Source organism: Aptenodytes forsteri, unplaced genomic scaffold (genome assembly GCF_000699145.1).
Source record: "Aptenodytes forsteri isolate BGI_AS27 unplaced genomic scaffold, ASM69914v1 Scaffold55, whole genome shotgun sequence".
Lineage (NCBI taxonomy): Eukaryota > Metazoa > Chordata > Aves > Sphenisciformes > Spheniscidae > Aptenodytes > Aptenodytes forsteri.
Window position 1 is genome coordinate 9961081 of NW_008796063.1, and position 17311 is coordinate 9978391.

Consider the following 17311-nt stretch of genomic DNA (forward strand, 5'->3'; position numbering starts at 1 on the left):
CCACGTACCCGCGGCCGCTCATTCCCTTTGGTTTGGGAACCCACACTGGTGTCAAGCCCTTGAGACCCCCCCCGCTCCCCCCGCCCGAAAGCTATACTGGGTCATCTATGTCTTCTTCTGTTGCAACAGTCACCGGGACCAAGTCCTCCTTCCGGAGGGGGCTCTTAGCAATGCCCAGGAGCTCTTTGCTTTTCTCGGCGCTGCTCCACTGAGTTTTTAAGTGATCCGGCTTTTTCAGTTCGGAGGCGGCGGGGTCCGGCCGGGAGTCCACGGAGGCCGGCGTGGACTGACCGCTGTCCAGGAGGAGATCCGAGAGGCTGCTCAAGGAGCTGCCGTCCGACTGCTCGAAGGAGAAGTTGGGGATGGTCAGGTGCTCCCCGCGGCACGGGGGCTGGCCCCGGCGCTCCGCTTTGGAGGCCGCCTCCCCGGGCTGGCTCTCCGCGAGCTCCAGGGACTCTCTGTAAGCCGGGAACTCGCAGGATGGGGTCCTTCGCCGCAGCATGCTGTTCTCAGAGGGTTTGGTGCGCGAGGCCGCCCCGCCGTCGTCCTCCATGGGAGGATCTATAGAAATGCAGGGCGGGCTCATCTTCTTCTTCCTCCGGGCTCCGTGGACGTACTCGGACTCCGTCTGGATGTGGGCAGGGGACCGCTGCTTTTCCTCAGCAGGGTCCTCAAAGCTACAGTCCCCATCGCTGATGGAGGGGCAGATCTCGATGGAGTGCCGCCTTTGGTCATCTGCCCAGCTGGGCTTGTTGAGGAAGCCCTTCGTATCGATGCTGTAAAACTTCTTCAAGTCCTTCTCCTTGCTGCTGCCCCCGGAGAGGCTGGTTGTGCTGCAGTTCTTGAGGGGCACTGGAGACGGGGCCGGGGAGATGAACGGCGAAGTCGAGCGGCTCCCAGCGTCCGAGTGCTCCCCTCCCCAGTCTTTGGCCGAGCTGTTGATGTGGCGAACCTCCTCGTCAGCCAGGTCGGAGGACTCGAAGAGGCAGCCCTCGGGGTTGGGAGGGCTGCCGCCGGGGCTGGGCGGCCGGCTGGGGACGCTGTGCTGGCCGCAGGTGTGCTTCCGCGTGAGTGTGCTGGGGTGCCGATGCGGGGAGGACGGGGGGGTGCCCGGGAGGGAGGCAGCTGTGGGATGGAGTGGGCTGGGGGTGAAGGTGCTCTGGGGCTGCTTTGCTGATGGTAGCATCTCTCCAGGTTCTGCTTGCAGGCTGTCCTTGCGGTCCGGAGTCTGCCCATCCACGGAGTCCGTTCGAATGGCCTCCTGGAAGGTGAGGAGAGAGATGGGGAGAGAGCCTGGGGATCTGCCGGGCCAGCGGCACTGCCAGTGATGAACCATGGCATGTAGCAGAATGGTTGGTGGGTCTAACGCACCCCGCACCACCCCATCCCTGCCCTGTCGTGCCAGCCCCATCAGACCCTCGCTGTACAAGAGGACGCAGTTTTGCTAGCAAGGAGACCCAGAGCCTACGTGTTACAGGGCTTGTATCTGCTGGGTCTTTCTGCACGGTCTTGGTCTTGGCTCTAGCACCAAATCCTGAGTCAGTGCAACCTGTCTGAAGTGACATGGTGTAGGGCTGACTGCAGGCTTCTCACAGCACTGGTAAAACTGAATGGGCCATCTTCTCTCTATGCTTTAGCTATTCTTTCATAGAACAGTACATCCAATACTACAGAGATGAAAGTAGGTAAAAAGGGCCTTCCCCTGTGTGTCACTTGCTCAGACTGGAGTGTACTAAAATTTATGTCACCAGAAATGGTTTGTTCTAAAAAGAGGAATTCTACTCTCAGCTCCAAGAAAAGAAACCCAAGAGGGGACTGGAAAAGAAGGAAGGACCCAGGTGACTACGAAGGAGTTTACCTCTGCAGGCTCTCGGCCTCTCACCTGTCTGCACAGCAGCTTGTTGAGAGTAGGAGATCGAGGTGTGACGTGGGGGGGAAGGATCTTCCAGCGGTGGCGGCCTTCGTGGTTGGGAGAACGGACTGCCAGTTGGAGGGACTCCGTTGGGACTCTCAGAGAGGAACATGTTCCCACGGGCTGGGAGCGGATGGAGGTGATGGACCCTAGGAAACAGAGAGAGAGCAGTCACCACCACCGCTGGCGTTGGGGCTGGGAAGGTTTGAGGCAGAACTGGTGCCCACAGACTCCAGGAGGGGAGTAAACGCAGGAGGGGAAAGGAGAAGCCTGTCTGGTCTGGCTGAAATCCCAAGCCTCAGCATAAGCCTTGGGCAGTGCCAGGATTAAAAACCAGGTGTCCCTTGTCCTGTCTCCTGTTTTGAATATTAGGCCATATCTCATCAGGGATGGCAGGGAGGTTACAGATGAAGTCTCTGCAATTCAGCAGCGTTGCATGTGGCTCTGCCCGCTCCGGGATATCGCCTGTTACAAACTTTACACTCATAGTCTCTATTTTCTGTTTCAGGTAACAGGAATCTTCTCTTGCAGCTGCTGCGACACTCAGAGTGGATGGCGGCCACCAGGACCCCATGGCAGCAAATGAAGGGCAGGAGGTGGGGTTGCTTTTGAAACCCTGCCATTGCTGCTTTCCTGGTAGAGCTGCTTTGGGTGGATTTGTAAAAGGATGCTGCCTGTTTGGAGAACGTGGATCGGGGAAGTCTGGTGGCTGTGCCAGATCCTCTGAGTCAGGACGCCTGGGTTGTCTTTGCAGTGCTGCCAGGGACAGGCTTGCAACCTTATGCTGCTCTGCCACATGGAGGCAAGAGCAGCACTGCTCAGCTCCCTCGGAACCCCCAGAGCTCGACTTACAGGTCCAACCCACAGCCTCGTACAGCCAGTGGGCACCCTGCCACCGACTTCTCCGGGAGGAGACACCGCTGGCACGCACGGGGCAGTCTTCCCATTCACTACAGCCCAAACGCTACCACCACCGTCTGTCCGCGAGGCAGACCTTGGCTGAACATGGTCCGATCAGCAGCATGGAGGCCGCTTCAAGTGCTTTGACAGTCCTTGAGCTCATGTATCAGGCAGGAATCACCCTCTTCCTGAAGGCTTCCAGTCCCCTGGCTGAGTCTAAAGGCAATCCCTCCTCCCCAGCCCCTTCGTGGTGCTGCTTTACTGCAGTTCTGCATTGTCTGAAAGATCTTTTGCTTTTTTATTTTTTTGGCTGCAGGATTTATTGTCCTCATTAGCTTGAAACCCAACGTCTGTTTCTACATTGCTGCTCCATGTTAAAAACACAGCTATCCATCACTTCAAGAGATCTCGCCCAGAGGTCAGGGAACTTGAACCTATGACAAAAGCCATCCAGACAGATTGCAGTTGCATTTCAGAAAGAGATTTGTTGTTGGGAAGAAAGAAAAGGTAGCGTTTCATCATTTTTCTTTTGGAGATTTTCTCCAGAACATCACAGAAAGAAAGAGCAGAGCAGCGAGCTTCCCACCCCCCAACCCGCCCCACTTCCCCCTAGTTCTTTTTTGGGGTCTCCTACAGCCCATGTTTCAGTGCGAGTCTGTACTGTTCATGTGCTAATCCAGACTTTAGGAAATGTTTTTTAGGGTGCAGAAAAACTTTGTCATAAAATCTGTCACAAACATGGCCATAAAATCAAAACCCTATGCTCTCCTCCCCGACCTTAGCTGGAATTTCCTTCTGTTGGAAACTTTCCATCTAGCTCTCGTATAGGAAACCAAAACCCCCTCTAAACTGCATACTCAGGAACACTGAATATCTCTGGATTTGTACATTTTTCTCTTGTTTTTCTAGTAAATCAGGAAACTGCATCTAAGACCAAAATAACACAAGACCTAGTCATCTCACAATATTTTCACTGTGTAGTCACCAAAGTATTGGGAGAAGACCAGACATCCTTAACTGATGTTTCAACATCAGTGGACATCAGTCCACGAAAGCACAAATCTTAATGTGAGTCTCTCTACGTGCCCAGTTTTCGTTGAAAAGTCCATGAAAGCACAAATCCTAATGTGAGTCTCTCTACGTGCCCAGTTTTACTTGCACGTAGCTTATGGGACTGTGACTTAAATCAGCGTTTGGTCAGCTCAGAAGCAGCACAGCTCTGGGTAATGTCGGCTGGATGCATCTACCAGACCAGGTAAAAAGTAAGCCCCTGCCATAGCCATCGCTCAAGTGCTCTTGGAGAGAAATTTGGGAAACAAGAGAAAATTCTTGGTCTGTTCTACCCACCCCTGCCAACATCACAGCAGTTTTATACTGGTATAAAACCTGATTTACACCCACTACAGAGATGAAAGCCATTCCCAGTAGTCCAGCCATGAAACTCAACCCCTGTTTTCTTTGCTTAGCAAAGAATTTGCAGGTGAAATAATAATAAATACTGAGCAGCGAACATTAACTGGTATCCAGAGAGTTTGAACAAATATGGAGTTACTTCACCCAAGGAAATCAGAGCAGATCTTGCCAGCCCCACCAGGGTTTGCAAACCCACTACCCATCTGTCCAAGCAGTTCTTGCATTTCAAACAACATTGCATCAAAGGAAACCAGGCTGGTAAGTTCTTGGGAGCCGCTCAAAAAGCACATGTGCTTTTAGAGAGGCAGATATTTTCTTTCTTATTGATTTCCCCGTCAAACCAACTCGCACAACAAAAGAGACAGGCATTTTAGGGGAAACGTGTTTGGATGCAGTTGGGTAAATGTATACTCAAAGGCTCTGCACAGCTCGTGATTCCCTGACTGCAGGGTGTCTCCACAAGATTCATTACAAGGCCAGGCTAGGGAGGCACTGGGGAGTGGTTTCTAATCTTTATGCTCCCAAAGAAACTCCTGCATCTCTGAACTCAATGTACCGTGCTAAAAAGATACTGCTCTGAGACCGAAGACTGCCTGAAACAATAGCTGTAAATGAGCTCTGTCAGGAAGTAATACCGACTCCGGCTTTTATTCATGTTGATTTTATTGATTCGTAGTCATGATGTCAGGGCTGCTCACTTCAGAAGAAATGTGCAGCTCGTACCCTTTTCCTCAGCTAACAGCCTGTCCCCTACGCCTCCCACATCGCTTGGGAGCCCCACTTCTCCCCGATCAAACACCCAAGATGCCAGCTTTCTCCTGAGAAAATGCAGTGACGTGGTGAAAACACAAAATTGTGCAGCGTGTGGGAAACTGCAGTCCTGCTGACAGTATCAAATCGAAGCAAGCAAGCCCTGGCTCAGCCCACATTCGGCGCAGGTTGCTTACTCCCCATCTAACCACCACGCGTACCTGCTGCCCCATGGTTTCGTGGCTAGGAGGAGGAAGGGAAAACTCCGCGAGCAGTACCTCTTTGGGATTTGCAGGGATACGTTTCCATTTCCACCTCGTGGAGGGGAAAAGGGGCTTTCGCTGGCATCACCGGCCGGAACATGTAGCTGTCGTTGGGCAAGGAGTGCATACGGGAAACCGAGATCTTGCGGACCGTCAGCAGGTTTTGAGAGTCGTGTGGCCTCAGAGAGGCTGCGCCGCCCTGCAAATCAAGGAGACAGGGAGGCGGGGTCATTCAGCAATCTCCTTCTCGTCTGCTTTTTGTTTTAAAACCTTGTGCAGATGTTCCTCTTGGCGTCTTACGGAGAGTCTGCAGCCCTGGTGACTGCAACGGGATACCAAAGCTACGCCGTGCTAGCTGAGTAAAGAGCTCAAGTTGCGGCTGGAGTAAAATGAGGCATCAATGACCCACCACTAAGCTGATTCTTGGACACCACAGAGAAAAAGTAAGGTCCAGGAAAATGGGGCCCACCCTCTATACACACGAGAAAGGCAGCGTTTCTCACACTGCTCTGCTCTGATTCTCCCAGGGATGCTTTCAGCCCGGCCTGGGTGGTGATGCCCTTCTCCTCTAAGCTACTCTGGGACAGACAGGCAAAACTGGCCAGTCCTCGGCCACGCTGACCGAGGGTACCAAGTGTTTCTGTAAATTAATGTATTATCTCCCCAAAACACACATACAGGCAGACATTTAAACATTCACGTTAACACCACTGCAAACCCTGCGGCCTCTCTCTCCTACAACATGGAGCATTTTGGGCATCACTGACCCCAGAAGACGACAGCCACATGGCAGGAGGCAGAGGGAAGGAGAAGACATCATGGCAGCACATATGTGGGTGTGGAGCCTGTACAGGGGTAGAAAAGGGATTTCTCCGTGTTTGCTCTCGCTGTGAAAAGGGTCTGGTTGGAAGTGCCCGGACAGAGCACATCACAAACCTTAAACTTGACCCCTCACTGCTTCTCTGAGGCCCTTGTCACTTCAGGCACCTTATAGCAAATTTATCCTGCGGTCTTGGGAAGCTTTAGGGACCCAAACGATGTCTCTGCGGTGCTGACGGAGCAGCTGTGAGAGGTGGTGCCACGACTTGGGCAAGTGTTGGGGGAGCGGGAGCCCTTGGCACAGGACCTGCAACCTGGCTCCCCACCTTGAGGTTTTGGTCCTAGACACATTCCCCTCACAATTTACCACGTTATCTGAAGTACGACTAATTGCTCTGGTTTTCCTTTAACGTCAGCCTCCCAGTGACTGATTGAAAACATTTTCCCAGCTGCATGTCTTAAATTAAATGTATTTTGCTTTGCTCTGCCAGGCTGTTTTCCCTCTCCGCTAGCAAAATCTGGGCCTGAAATGCCTCGCTGGATAGTTTGGAGGACACCAAGGATCTGGTTAAATCCGTTTTTTCCATACATTTCTGGCTTACAAATTTATTTCCTCAGATCCCTAAAGAGACACATCCCAAGACAAATTACTTGATGCTTTTACTCCGTTGAGCTTGGCTGAGAAGATGGGGGGATCAGCAGCAGTTATTTACAGGTAGCTGGCATCCAGCTCTGACTGCCTTGCCCAGCAGCCCTCCGGGTGCAACCCAGGTCTCTCGTCTGACATATTAATGCATCAGCAGTGTGGCTGTGCCAGTTGGCCTCTGGCCATTACAGCTAATAAGCTATATCAGCATTGCAACACCTGAGCTGAACGCAGGCGGGCAATTGTTAACATCCCAGTGCCACACAGAGAACAAAAGGTCTTGCTCCACTTTCTCAGTAGTCTAACAGAAGGATCACAGTATTTGTCTATTAAATCTCAATTTGTCTTTACAGGATCTTCTATTTGTCTTCTCTGGCTGGGACAAATGAACAGAAATCCCCTCTTGACATAAACAACTGCAATTTTTAAGGTTTCAGCTATTGAGATCCAGTTGACTTAGGGATGTGGGCACATTTCAAATGGCTTCAAAGCCACTGTAATAAGTACCTGAAATATGAAACATGGACAGGAAGCTTGTTGGCTCACACCTGGTGAGCTGCTCTCGACAGCTAGGAAGGTTTGGAGACACACCACCACGGGCACTGCTGCTCCTCCTCTTTGGTGGGAAACGCCTGATGCACTCGGGAGCCTGATCCCATGCCCTGGAAATCAATGCGGCTCCTTCAAAACCCACGAAAGCCCAGTCTGGACCAGTGCTGCTGAGACTGCATATGGTGAACCCTGCCTGCAGGCACCCTGAGAGCTTGGGAGGATCCCAGGCATCTGATAGAGATGTGCAAGGTGGGAGCCTACTCACCGTGGGACCCCTCTCAGGCCAAGTAGAAAGCCATTAAATTGACCGTAGAGGCTCACGGTGATGCAGCTCAGAGGCTCAGTTAAGCATCTTTAAACAGTGAGCACAGCTCCTTCCTCTTGTGTCTGGGAATCAATAGTCTGTTAGAGCTCTGATTTTGCTCTGCTGCAGAGGGAGCTTGAGAAGAAATAATGCTGTAAATACCTCCACAGGACATGACCCTTCCTGGGTGATTAAATGGCCAGAAGATACTCTGTAAGCAAAGGTGACTGGCAGGATACTCTGGAAGAGGGAACACTGTAACTTCTCAGAGGCCTGGAGCCAAGAGCCTGCAAACAAGCCGTGGGCAAAATTCCCAGAGGAAGGGCTCCTCCTGATCCCCCTCCGAAGGTGTGCGTCTCCAGCACTGCGAGCGAGCTTAGCCATTTCCCACAGCCTCTGTGGTGCGGAAGGCAGAGGCACAACAAGGGCAGGAGGTAACTCCCTGCCTGTGCCTGCCGACGATGGCATCCCTGCACAGGCCAACTCCGGTGGCACCCGGGGTTCTGCTGTCGTTCCCCGTGGAGGTAACGAACTTTCAGCTCTGCCAGCAGAAACCCAGGACCCCTTGCAGTTGCATTTACAAAGTCCCAAATTTTGCCTGTCCCTGAAAGATGCCTTTCCCACGATCTCCCTCTCTGCAGCGTCCAGGTGGCCAAGCTAACGGGCACCCTGCAGAGCTATGAAGGGGAGCTGCTTTGAGGATTATACCTTCATATCACTCATCTTGCACAGGGGAAACCACTTGGTCATCAAGAGCTTAATCTGAGCTCAGAATTTGCTTGGAGATGCTGTGAGATACTTGCCACTAGAAGGTGCCTTGCTAGTCATGATAGAGGTCAAGTTATTACCAGACCTGAAGGGGGAATTCAGGTTATTACCTGACTTGAAGGGGAAAATGGCCCAGGCCTAAAGCAGATATTGATTCTGGGTGGCCACTGGGAGTTCCCTGATGACAGCAAGTGTATTCCCCACTGCCGCATGTGCATCTTCATCACTGACTGTGGCTCGTATGCTCTCGTGCCCACCGGAGGACATTTGGAGCTCGTTCACCCCAAGGAGGGCACTGTGCTGCAGCAGGGCAAACCGTGCAATATCTTTACGTGATGTGACCTGGGCACCGGTTCGTGGTGCAAACGGGAGGGACTGAGCAGAGGGGGCTACAGCCCTTCTGGTCTGCTGGGTGATCTCCCCAGAGCATCTCCTGAATCCACAGCTCCGGTGCTTGCTGAAAGTCTAATGTGTTGAGCTACTTATGCCTTTGTTTCCTCCATACTGTATCATAAACAGATTCTTATAGTAACAGTAAGAAAACCAAACTGGGCTGTGTTTTCTCCACAAAGGACTCTGCCTGCCTCCAGCTCTCGATACATCATTTGAAGACAGACTGCTCACACATCACATCATTGCACATCAAATGCGAGACTTTTTTTTTTCAGCTAAAAAGAGTATTTCATTCGTGTCCCACACAAGGCTGCTGGCAGAATCGGCTGGGACACGTTCTTTGCCCAGCCCCTGCACACGCAAAGGCAGTACGAAGGACAGAGGATGGAACGACTGTTGTGGCTGTGAAGCGACAGGTTTAGGACAATTCAGACACCACCGCTAGCTGCACAGCACCAAAGCACAAGGCCACAACGCAGAAGCAACGGCGCGACGTCATTCACCTCAGCCTCGTGGCCTGGGGTTTTGTGGGAAGGTGTCAGGACATGGTGGGAAACAGAGCAGAAGGACGGGATTTCCATCATGGGAGCCTCTGCCCCCTCCAGCGTGTCTGAGTCTGGGATGGCTAAAGACACGTTCTCACAGCACAGCGCCTCCTTCAAGTTGGGGAGATAAAAAGCATCAGTAGCAGAGCAAGGCTGGGTCTTAACGCTCAAACATGTTTGCCCTGTGGCATTTCCTAGTTGCCCCATTCATCCAGAGCAGGAAGGAAGAGAAAAGGAAATGTGGGCTGCAAAAACTGGCACAAATGGCAAGAAAATACAGAGCATCTTGCAAGACCTCCCAGGGTGCCCATGCCACCATCAGTGGCAGGATTAGTCATACAGAGCTCTATGTATTTAACCTCTTCAGTGCAGCTAGCAAGGAGCGCAGCAGCGAGCTGCCGGCCATCCACGCCTGCCCAGAACAGCCTGGGCGTCTGAGATGTGAGCGAGGGCATCGCCACAACCCAGCCCCACCGCGGTGCCTCTGCCTCGCTACCGCACAGGGGAGGGGGCCCTGGCTTGCAAATCCTCACCTGCATTCAAACAATCATCTCATCCGCAGGGGGTAATCTGTGGCCAGCTCCCTGCTCACGCTGTTCTCCCTCTGGGGAGCATCACCTCTCACTACGGGTTTTCTAGGGCTAAGAGGAGGCTCTGCATGGCTCCTGATGTGCTCGGGAGGTATTGGAAGATGAGGAAAATCAAGGAGAATGAACTCAGTTTGCAATCACAGCCTACGTGAAAGGATATGCCCTCTCTTCCCCCAATGAGAAAAGCAAGCTGGGTGTTAATGGCGCATTTTCCTGCAGAAATGTCTATTAGAAACTACATTCAAATAGTGAATTCCCCATCACTGTGTAACGACATTTCTTTTTACTTGACTTAATAGAGTCTGATAGATTTTACAAAAATCTAATTTAATGTAATTTAATCTCAAAGCCCCCATTAATTTTGCAGTAGATTTCTTTGCAATCATGGTGACAAAGCAATTTTGTATTCACTCTTAATCATACACTGCTGACATGGGATGAGACAATTATCTCATGCCCCTCCTTGCCCCCCTGACTTCTGATTGCCCTATTTTTCTAGAGGACTAATAGAAATCAGAAAGCAGGCAGTGTCTGGAAAATCAGCCCAGGAACCTCCAGCTTGCTGAGAGGCTCTGACAATTCCCAGGGTCCAAGTCAGCCATGCCCTAAGCAGAGCACGAGCCAGTGGGAAGCTGCATCTTACACCAGTGCCAGACATGCCCTCCTGAGCTGCACACTATGGTTTGCTTGAGGTTCCTCTGGAAATCCCAAACTGGGATTAAAAAGAACCTGAGAAGTATTTCTGTGTCTGTGTGAAGTGAATTTATGCCATCCTTTGCTGCATGTGTCAGGGTTGACAGTGCCAGTATTCCCAGGGCTTTACGCGATTGCTCCCTGATGCTGCTGCCCATGCTAAAATGACAAGGACCAAGGTGTTGGATGGGAGAGCAGGACAGGACCTGTGGCTATTATGCTTCTGAACTTAAAATCCACAACCTTTGAATGACCTGGAAAAGGCAAGAGATGGACTTTCAACCCTCCCTCAGAACAATGGTCAGGACAGCGTTAGCCCTGGAGAACGCGTTTCAAGCAGCCTTCCACCTCATGGAGCTCTCCTGAGATGACTCAAGATGTGGAGGTGGTAGTGACATCTCTGCTGTAGGGGGACCCAGGAAAGCTGCCTTCCTCCCACGCTGCCTTGTCTCCTGCCTCTTTGGCTCTGTGTCACTCGGGATCTGACTGCCTGATGATCAGACAGCAGTGACTGGTGAGAACCGTCCCCTCCCTACCCTGAGCACAAGAAGAGCAGATGCTTTGTGTGAACTATTACCAGGGCTTGGTGCTTCACCTGCACCGCTGACTCTGACTTCATGGTCTCCTGACTTCTGTAGGGTGCCCTGCCCTCTGGGGCCATTGCACCTCCCCTGCTCCCGCTGGCAGCTGAAGTGGTTGCTCCTCTGGACATCTCCAACTCAATCTCCGCATCCATCTCAGCATCCTCCTTGGCCTCCTTGTTGCTCTCCTCCAAGTGCTTCATCAGCACTGCCACCACTACGTTGACTAGGACGAACTGTGCGATGAGGACGAAGGTGACGAAGTAGACAGGAGAGATAACAGGGAGGTAACTGAGGCAGTGCTTGTAGTGTCCTGCACAGAGAGGGAAAGGTGAGAGTTAATAAGGGCTGGGGCTCTGCTTGGGCTTCAAATACAGAAACATCAAAGATGATAACCTGCTGAGGACTGAAAAGCATTTACGTACATATCCCAGACACAACAGCTTGTAGGTACAACTAAAATGGATAGAAGAAAATACGGACACAGCACTGCCACCACTACGTTGACTAGGACGAACTGTGCGATGAGGACGAAGGTGACGAAGTAGACAGGAGAGATAACAGGGAGGTAACTGAGGCAGTGCTTGTCTTCCCGAGTGCATTCCCGGAGAGTGTCCTGCAACAGAGAGGGAAAGGTGAGAGTTAATAAGGGCTGGGGCTCTGCTTGGGCTCCAAATACAGAAACATCAAAGATGATAACCTGCTGAGGACTGAAAAGCATTTACGTACATATCCCAGACACAACAGCTTGTAGGTACAACTAAAATGGATAGAAGAAAATACGGACACCATGAATTACATCATCTACAAAGAGGAGGATTGTGTTACATCCCAAAGGCACAGTGCACAGAGTACATGGTTACAAGCCACAAGAACTGGCATAATTTTCCTGAAGTATTACATATATGTTAAAAAGAATGAAATTTCAGGTTGGGTGAGACTTAGGACAAATTATCCCTTGAAAATACACTTGGCCTTTAAATGGGAAAGTTTAATTTTGATGTTTTAAAAGGAAAGGAAATCTTTTTTTCTTCACACAAGAGTTGCTTAAATTTGTTTGAAATCTGTATCTATATATCTACAGAGAGAGGAAAGCACCCAGACAGAGACTGCACACACCTTCATGATACCATTCCAGTTGTCCCCTGTTGACACCCTGAAGAGGGTGAGAAAGGCCATGCCAAAATTGGTGAAAGTTGCATGCCGGCTCAGACCTTCACAAGGATTTTCTTCACTGCAGTCTGCAGGAGAGAGAAGCAGAAGCACGTCAGTGAAGCCACGTTTGCCAGTGCTTACTCAGAGCAGCCCCCCAAACCTGGCGGTGAGACCCTGAGATATGTCACACTGATACATGGCATCAGGGAGGCCTGCTAAGTGGTGATCTCATGGTGGCCTGCAACTACTGAAGGGCAGCTGCAGAGATCATGTAGCCAAACTCTTCTCAGTGGAGGCAGATGATATAACGGACAGCAACGCACTGTGGCTTAGGAGGTCCGGGTTGGACATTAGGAAAGTTGTTTTCACCTGGAGGACCCAACAGCCCTGGGACAGGTCACCAGAGAGGTAGGGGAGCTCTGTTGTTGGAAGTTTTCAAGATTTGTCTGGACAAAGCCACAGCCACTCTGAGCTACTGATGGGACTTCAAGTGGGAGGCTGGGTGGGGGCCTCCAGCGGCCTCTTCCACCAACATTTCTGTGATTCTTTTGACTTTACCCCAACAGGCAGAGCCAACACAGAGAGATCTAAAAGGAGGTGGAAACAAGCAGACTTGCTGGGGTGTCTCAACAAATACTGCTCTACAGTATCCTTTGTCTGTTATCCTCTTGATTACATCCTTGTCTTGATTATTTTTTACAGGGCACACCTACCATGAGGGGTATTTCACTGAGACGAAGTGGAGCAATTTGACATGTTTTTCCCTGAGAATGAATATACTAATGAATGTAAATTGAACATATGAAATGTCCCTCTTTCCATAAAACACAGGCTCATTAAATATTCATTAGGACAGGCAGCAATGCTTCTTGCAAGAGCATTTCACTGTTAGGTATTTATTTCAGAGGCAAATGGGAAGGAAAACCAGAAAAGCAAATAGAAAAAAACCCCCACAAATGGCCAGTCTTGGGGAGCAAGCACTGATGGTTCTTGTGGCTGGCGTGGACTAGGAAAAAGAAGTGAAAGTATTTCCCAGTTAAATCACGATGGGGAGTGGTGTGCTCACTGCCTGCAGCTTGCCCCAGACAAGATCAGGGCTTTCCCAGTCTCTGACCACATGCTGTGGTTACCTGGGGGCTGGCATTGGCAAGGTGTGTATGTGGAAACACAAAAAGGATTCAGAGCAGCAGAAGGTGCCTCTATGAATAAGACATTTTTCACCTTGGTGGCTGAACAAATACATACCTATCTATCTAGATATGTAATATAAAAATCACAGTATTTCATTTGGGGTGGACGCAGAACTAATTTTTTTCCAGAATTTGTTGGAGACTGAAAAATAATTTGTCTTTGGTTGAAAGAAATATTCTGCTTTCAAGCATTTGTAATCTGAGCAGAGGGCTGGACTCATAAAGGGGATTAATGACAGCCATAAAATGACTGCGGAGGAAGGGCCCTTCTGATGCTCTTGAAGCCCTAATTGGGATGCAAACATTGAGAAGGCAGACACATCTCCTTCGAACAGCATGTTTAAAGGCAGTGACTGCTTTAGCCTGGCTAAGCTGAGCAAGGTAGGGATATAGTGTTTTCTCTCTGACTCCACCTGATTTTCTTTTTAGTGGTGGACACATTCATGATCAGCTCCATAGTATCCTCAAGCCGGAGGAATAAATGATGCCAGACAATCAGGAACCAGTGGATGCTTCCTGATTTATGTAGAAAGGGGAAGGTGATGCTGAGAAGAACAATGGACAGATGAGACTTGGGCAGCTGGAAGAGCAAAGTCTGCCAAGTGCAGAAAACTAATGGAGTGTGGTGGAAGCTCCAAGGAGGGACATGTTTATGGTGGCATCTCTCCAGCACGAATCTGACTACCATCCAGCTTTACAGACTCATGTTCTGTCTTAAGTAGCAAACTTCCATCTTTGTGAACATATCCATGCTGGACAATTATATTTAAACATTAAATAGTTCCTCTACAGCCAAGGGTGGCGTTGGACAAATCTCTGAATGTGTGTGTGTGCATGTTAGACAGGTTCTGTATTACATCCTCATGTGTCATCTGCGACCCTCAGATCAAGAGAAAACTTTAATCTTCAGACTGTGAGCTGTGAAGCTAAGGAAGGCTCAAGAATGAGAGAGAGAGAAGAAAGGAAACAGCTAGATACCAAATAAACATCAACCGGATGAAATAAATTGTGTCAGGCACATTACTCACCTAGCTTGCCAAACAATTCCACTCCCAGGGCAGCATAGATAAAAAACAGGAGCATAAAAAGTAGGCCAAGGTTCCCTACCTACACAAGGAGAAAGCAGAACAAGGGTCAGGAAAGTTGAGGTCATGAATTAAATTGCTCCATCATATTTTCAACACAAGCAAAAGAGGGACTGGTGGCCAGAGGCTAATCATTATCTCCCCTGACTTCCAACACCCTGGTCCCCTTTCACGGTTCTGCTTTAACAGACCCAGAGAAGTCTCCTGTGTTGGGGAAGGAGCAGATGCTCCCACGTGCAAAGCAGTCTCTGTGGCTGGTGCCTCTCCATCGCCCTTCCACTCACCCGGGCTGCTGCCTTCATCTGTAATTTGGCCAACCCGTAGCTGCAGCCTCAGCAGCACTTAGCCCTGCACTTTAGTGCAGTAGTAGTTTAAGTGATCTGGCACTCTGGTTTGAGTTTTAAGGGCCTTTCCCTTCCGTTTGCCAGGTTTGAGACTCTGAGCACGAAGGCCGAGGGTTTCAAGACAGTGACATTAACAAGATGTGTCTCAAGCCACGAGAGGAATTGCCTGGTTTTCAAAGGTTTTGCTGGCCTGGAGGCCTTTCAGAAAAGGAACATATACCCCAGTAAGATATAAAGGTCTCCTAGCCTTGCCACTTTACAGATATTTCTCAACAACAACTACCTGAATTTTAGCTTTCAGTATCTCAAAAGAAAAGTCTTATTCCATGTGCCATCACTTAAATGCAGGCACCTTGCAGTTCAAACGCTGCAAGGTGTGCTACTATCAGGTATTAACATGCACTGCAAGGTGGCTGAAGGGGATGGTAATAGAAGTGCAATGATGCTAAAGGGAACACAAAAGTTCTTAATAACAATGGCAATACAGTTATCTGCACCGGAGTCAATCACTACATGGGGTCTAAGCCTTTAAAACATCTCAAAGAGCAGATTTTTTGTGATTCAGGCAGAGAACACGAAGGGCAGAGTAACCTGACCAGCTAACCACCTGCATTTTACCTGCCACTAACTCTGGTCACATTTACCTTTCCTGCCACTTTTAAATGCCTTGTGTCTATCGGCTTGTAACAGAGAGTGATCGAGTTCTCCAATTAGACATGGTGTCACAAGCATCATTTTATCTCCAAATAAAAATTAACTACATGGTGATTCAGGTAGCCAGGCCGAGGGATTCATGATCTCCAAGGTATCTTCTAGTGAACTCTACAGTTTGAGAGCTTTCTTCTCTGAGGCAGCACAGCCACAGTGTTGCTGGGTATTTTTAGAAAGGTTATCAGTATGGTCCCTGTTACAACAAAATTAACACAGCTATCACTTATGAAGTAGGGTTTTTTTGTATTAAAGAAATGGGAATAGTCAAATCACCCAGTGGAGACTGTAATTGCTATGAAGCCTAAACTGGCTACTACGCATAGAGCTTTGCAATTCCACTAACTTTATTGCCATACTCCAGGGAATAATAGAGATAATACAGTGATGTGGATGGCTGGTCTGGATTATTTCATCTGCATGTACTGTCTTCTGGAATAGCGTTTCCTAACGCATGTCTGCTGGACCACTGGTGGTTTGTAAGACATTAGAAGGCAGTCTGCAAAATGACTGCAAATTAGAAAACACAGGAAAACAGGCACGCACGCAAATGCACACACACGCTGCCGGGGAGGCAAATGAGCAAATAATTAAAGAGAAGGAAAATAAAAGTGATAAACAAGTTTTCTAGGTTGAGTTTAAAGCCTGATGTTGTAGCACTGCAGAAGAGGGTCTTGGAATTTTTTCAAAGAAGCTTATAAGCTGAATATTTTACTGCTATTTTAAAGCCTAATAAATCAGCCTGCAAAATTCTGGCATTGATGAAATTCCAAGGAATTTAGACTAACATCAAAGTTATTACCAGGTTATCACTCAAAACTATTATCTATCTCTCAACATGCTAAGTATGTTATGAGCTGACATTTGCTCATAAACAATTTGCCTATCTAACGTGCATTTGTAAAAGATACTGTATTTAAGGTCATGACTAATTACATTACTGAACCAATGTGTCTCATAATTAGTCCTTCAAAGACCAGTTTACACTCATGGGTTTGCTGTGTAGGCTCAAGGCATCCCAGCCATAGGCATACTCTAAAAATGCTAACAGAAGCATGTTTGCTAATGTGGTGTTTGCTGATGTCTAAGGTTGTATCTGCCCTTGGCTGAGAGCAGACACATGGGCAGTTCCAAAGCTCAGCTGATGCACAGGATCTCTTGGGAAGTAACTGAATGTCTGACTGATGTGGAAACGTGGCTACATGAAAGAGAGATGTGGGAGACAGCAGCGAGTCAAAGATCCTCGATGGGTGATGCCGTGACCTTTACTGTTAAACACCGTCCCAACCTGTATCTAGACATTCAGAGCTGCTCTGGAGTGTCAGCTAAGAAGCAGGTTGCTCCCCATGTGCACAAGAACAACCTGCTGCCCTGACCACCCCCTGCAGATGTAGCATCCACATGGATATGTGCAGGCAGTTGGTGGCTCGTGAGGTTGGAGAGGGCATGAGTTTCTCAGCAGCCCACAAACACCTGATGCTCAAGAGAATGTGGCTGAGCAAAATGGTTCTCCTCTTGCTCAGGTCCTTCAGCAAAACTGCTTGGTCTATTTGTGTAGCTTCTGGCTGTACTGAATCAGTACAAGTCAGTGCCAGATTTAATATTTTGTCAGTGCTAGCCCATGGCGCTCTGGTACATGTCCCTCAGGAAAGGAAATGAAGGTCCTCTTCAGCCCATGGCCTTCACCAAGGCCTGAGCAC

The 17311-nt window shown here is 49.4% G+C and overlaps 1 protein-coding gene across 1 annotated transcript in view; it reads right to left on the bottom strand.

Moving 5' to 3' along the window:
• Positions 1 to 91: 91 nt before the first annotated feature.
• Positions 92 to 17311, bottom strand: part of CACNA1H (calcium voltage-gated channel subunit alpha1 H) — a 128677-nt gene continuing 111457 nt past the window's right edge. The window contains exons 28-35 of the mRNA XM_019473967.1: positions 14503 to 14581; positions 12249 to 12370; positions 11644 to 11745; positions 11126 to 11365; positions 9224 to 9376; positions 5254 to 5437; positions 1883 to 2061; positions 92 to 1261 (exon numbers count right to left, since the gene is read on the bottom strand). Of these exons, the coding sequence (XP_019329512.1) occupies positions 92 to 1261; positions 1883 to 2061; positions 5254 to 5437; positions 9224 to 9376; positions 11126 to 11365; positions 11644 to 11745; positions 12249 to 12370; positions 14503 to 14581 (2229 nt within the window). The remainder of the gene's footprint in view (positions 1262 to 1882; positions 2062 to 5253; positions 5438 to 9223; positions 9377 to 11125; positions 11366 to 11643; positions 11746 to 12248; positions 12371 to 14502; positions 14582 to 17311) is intronic.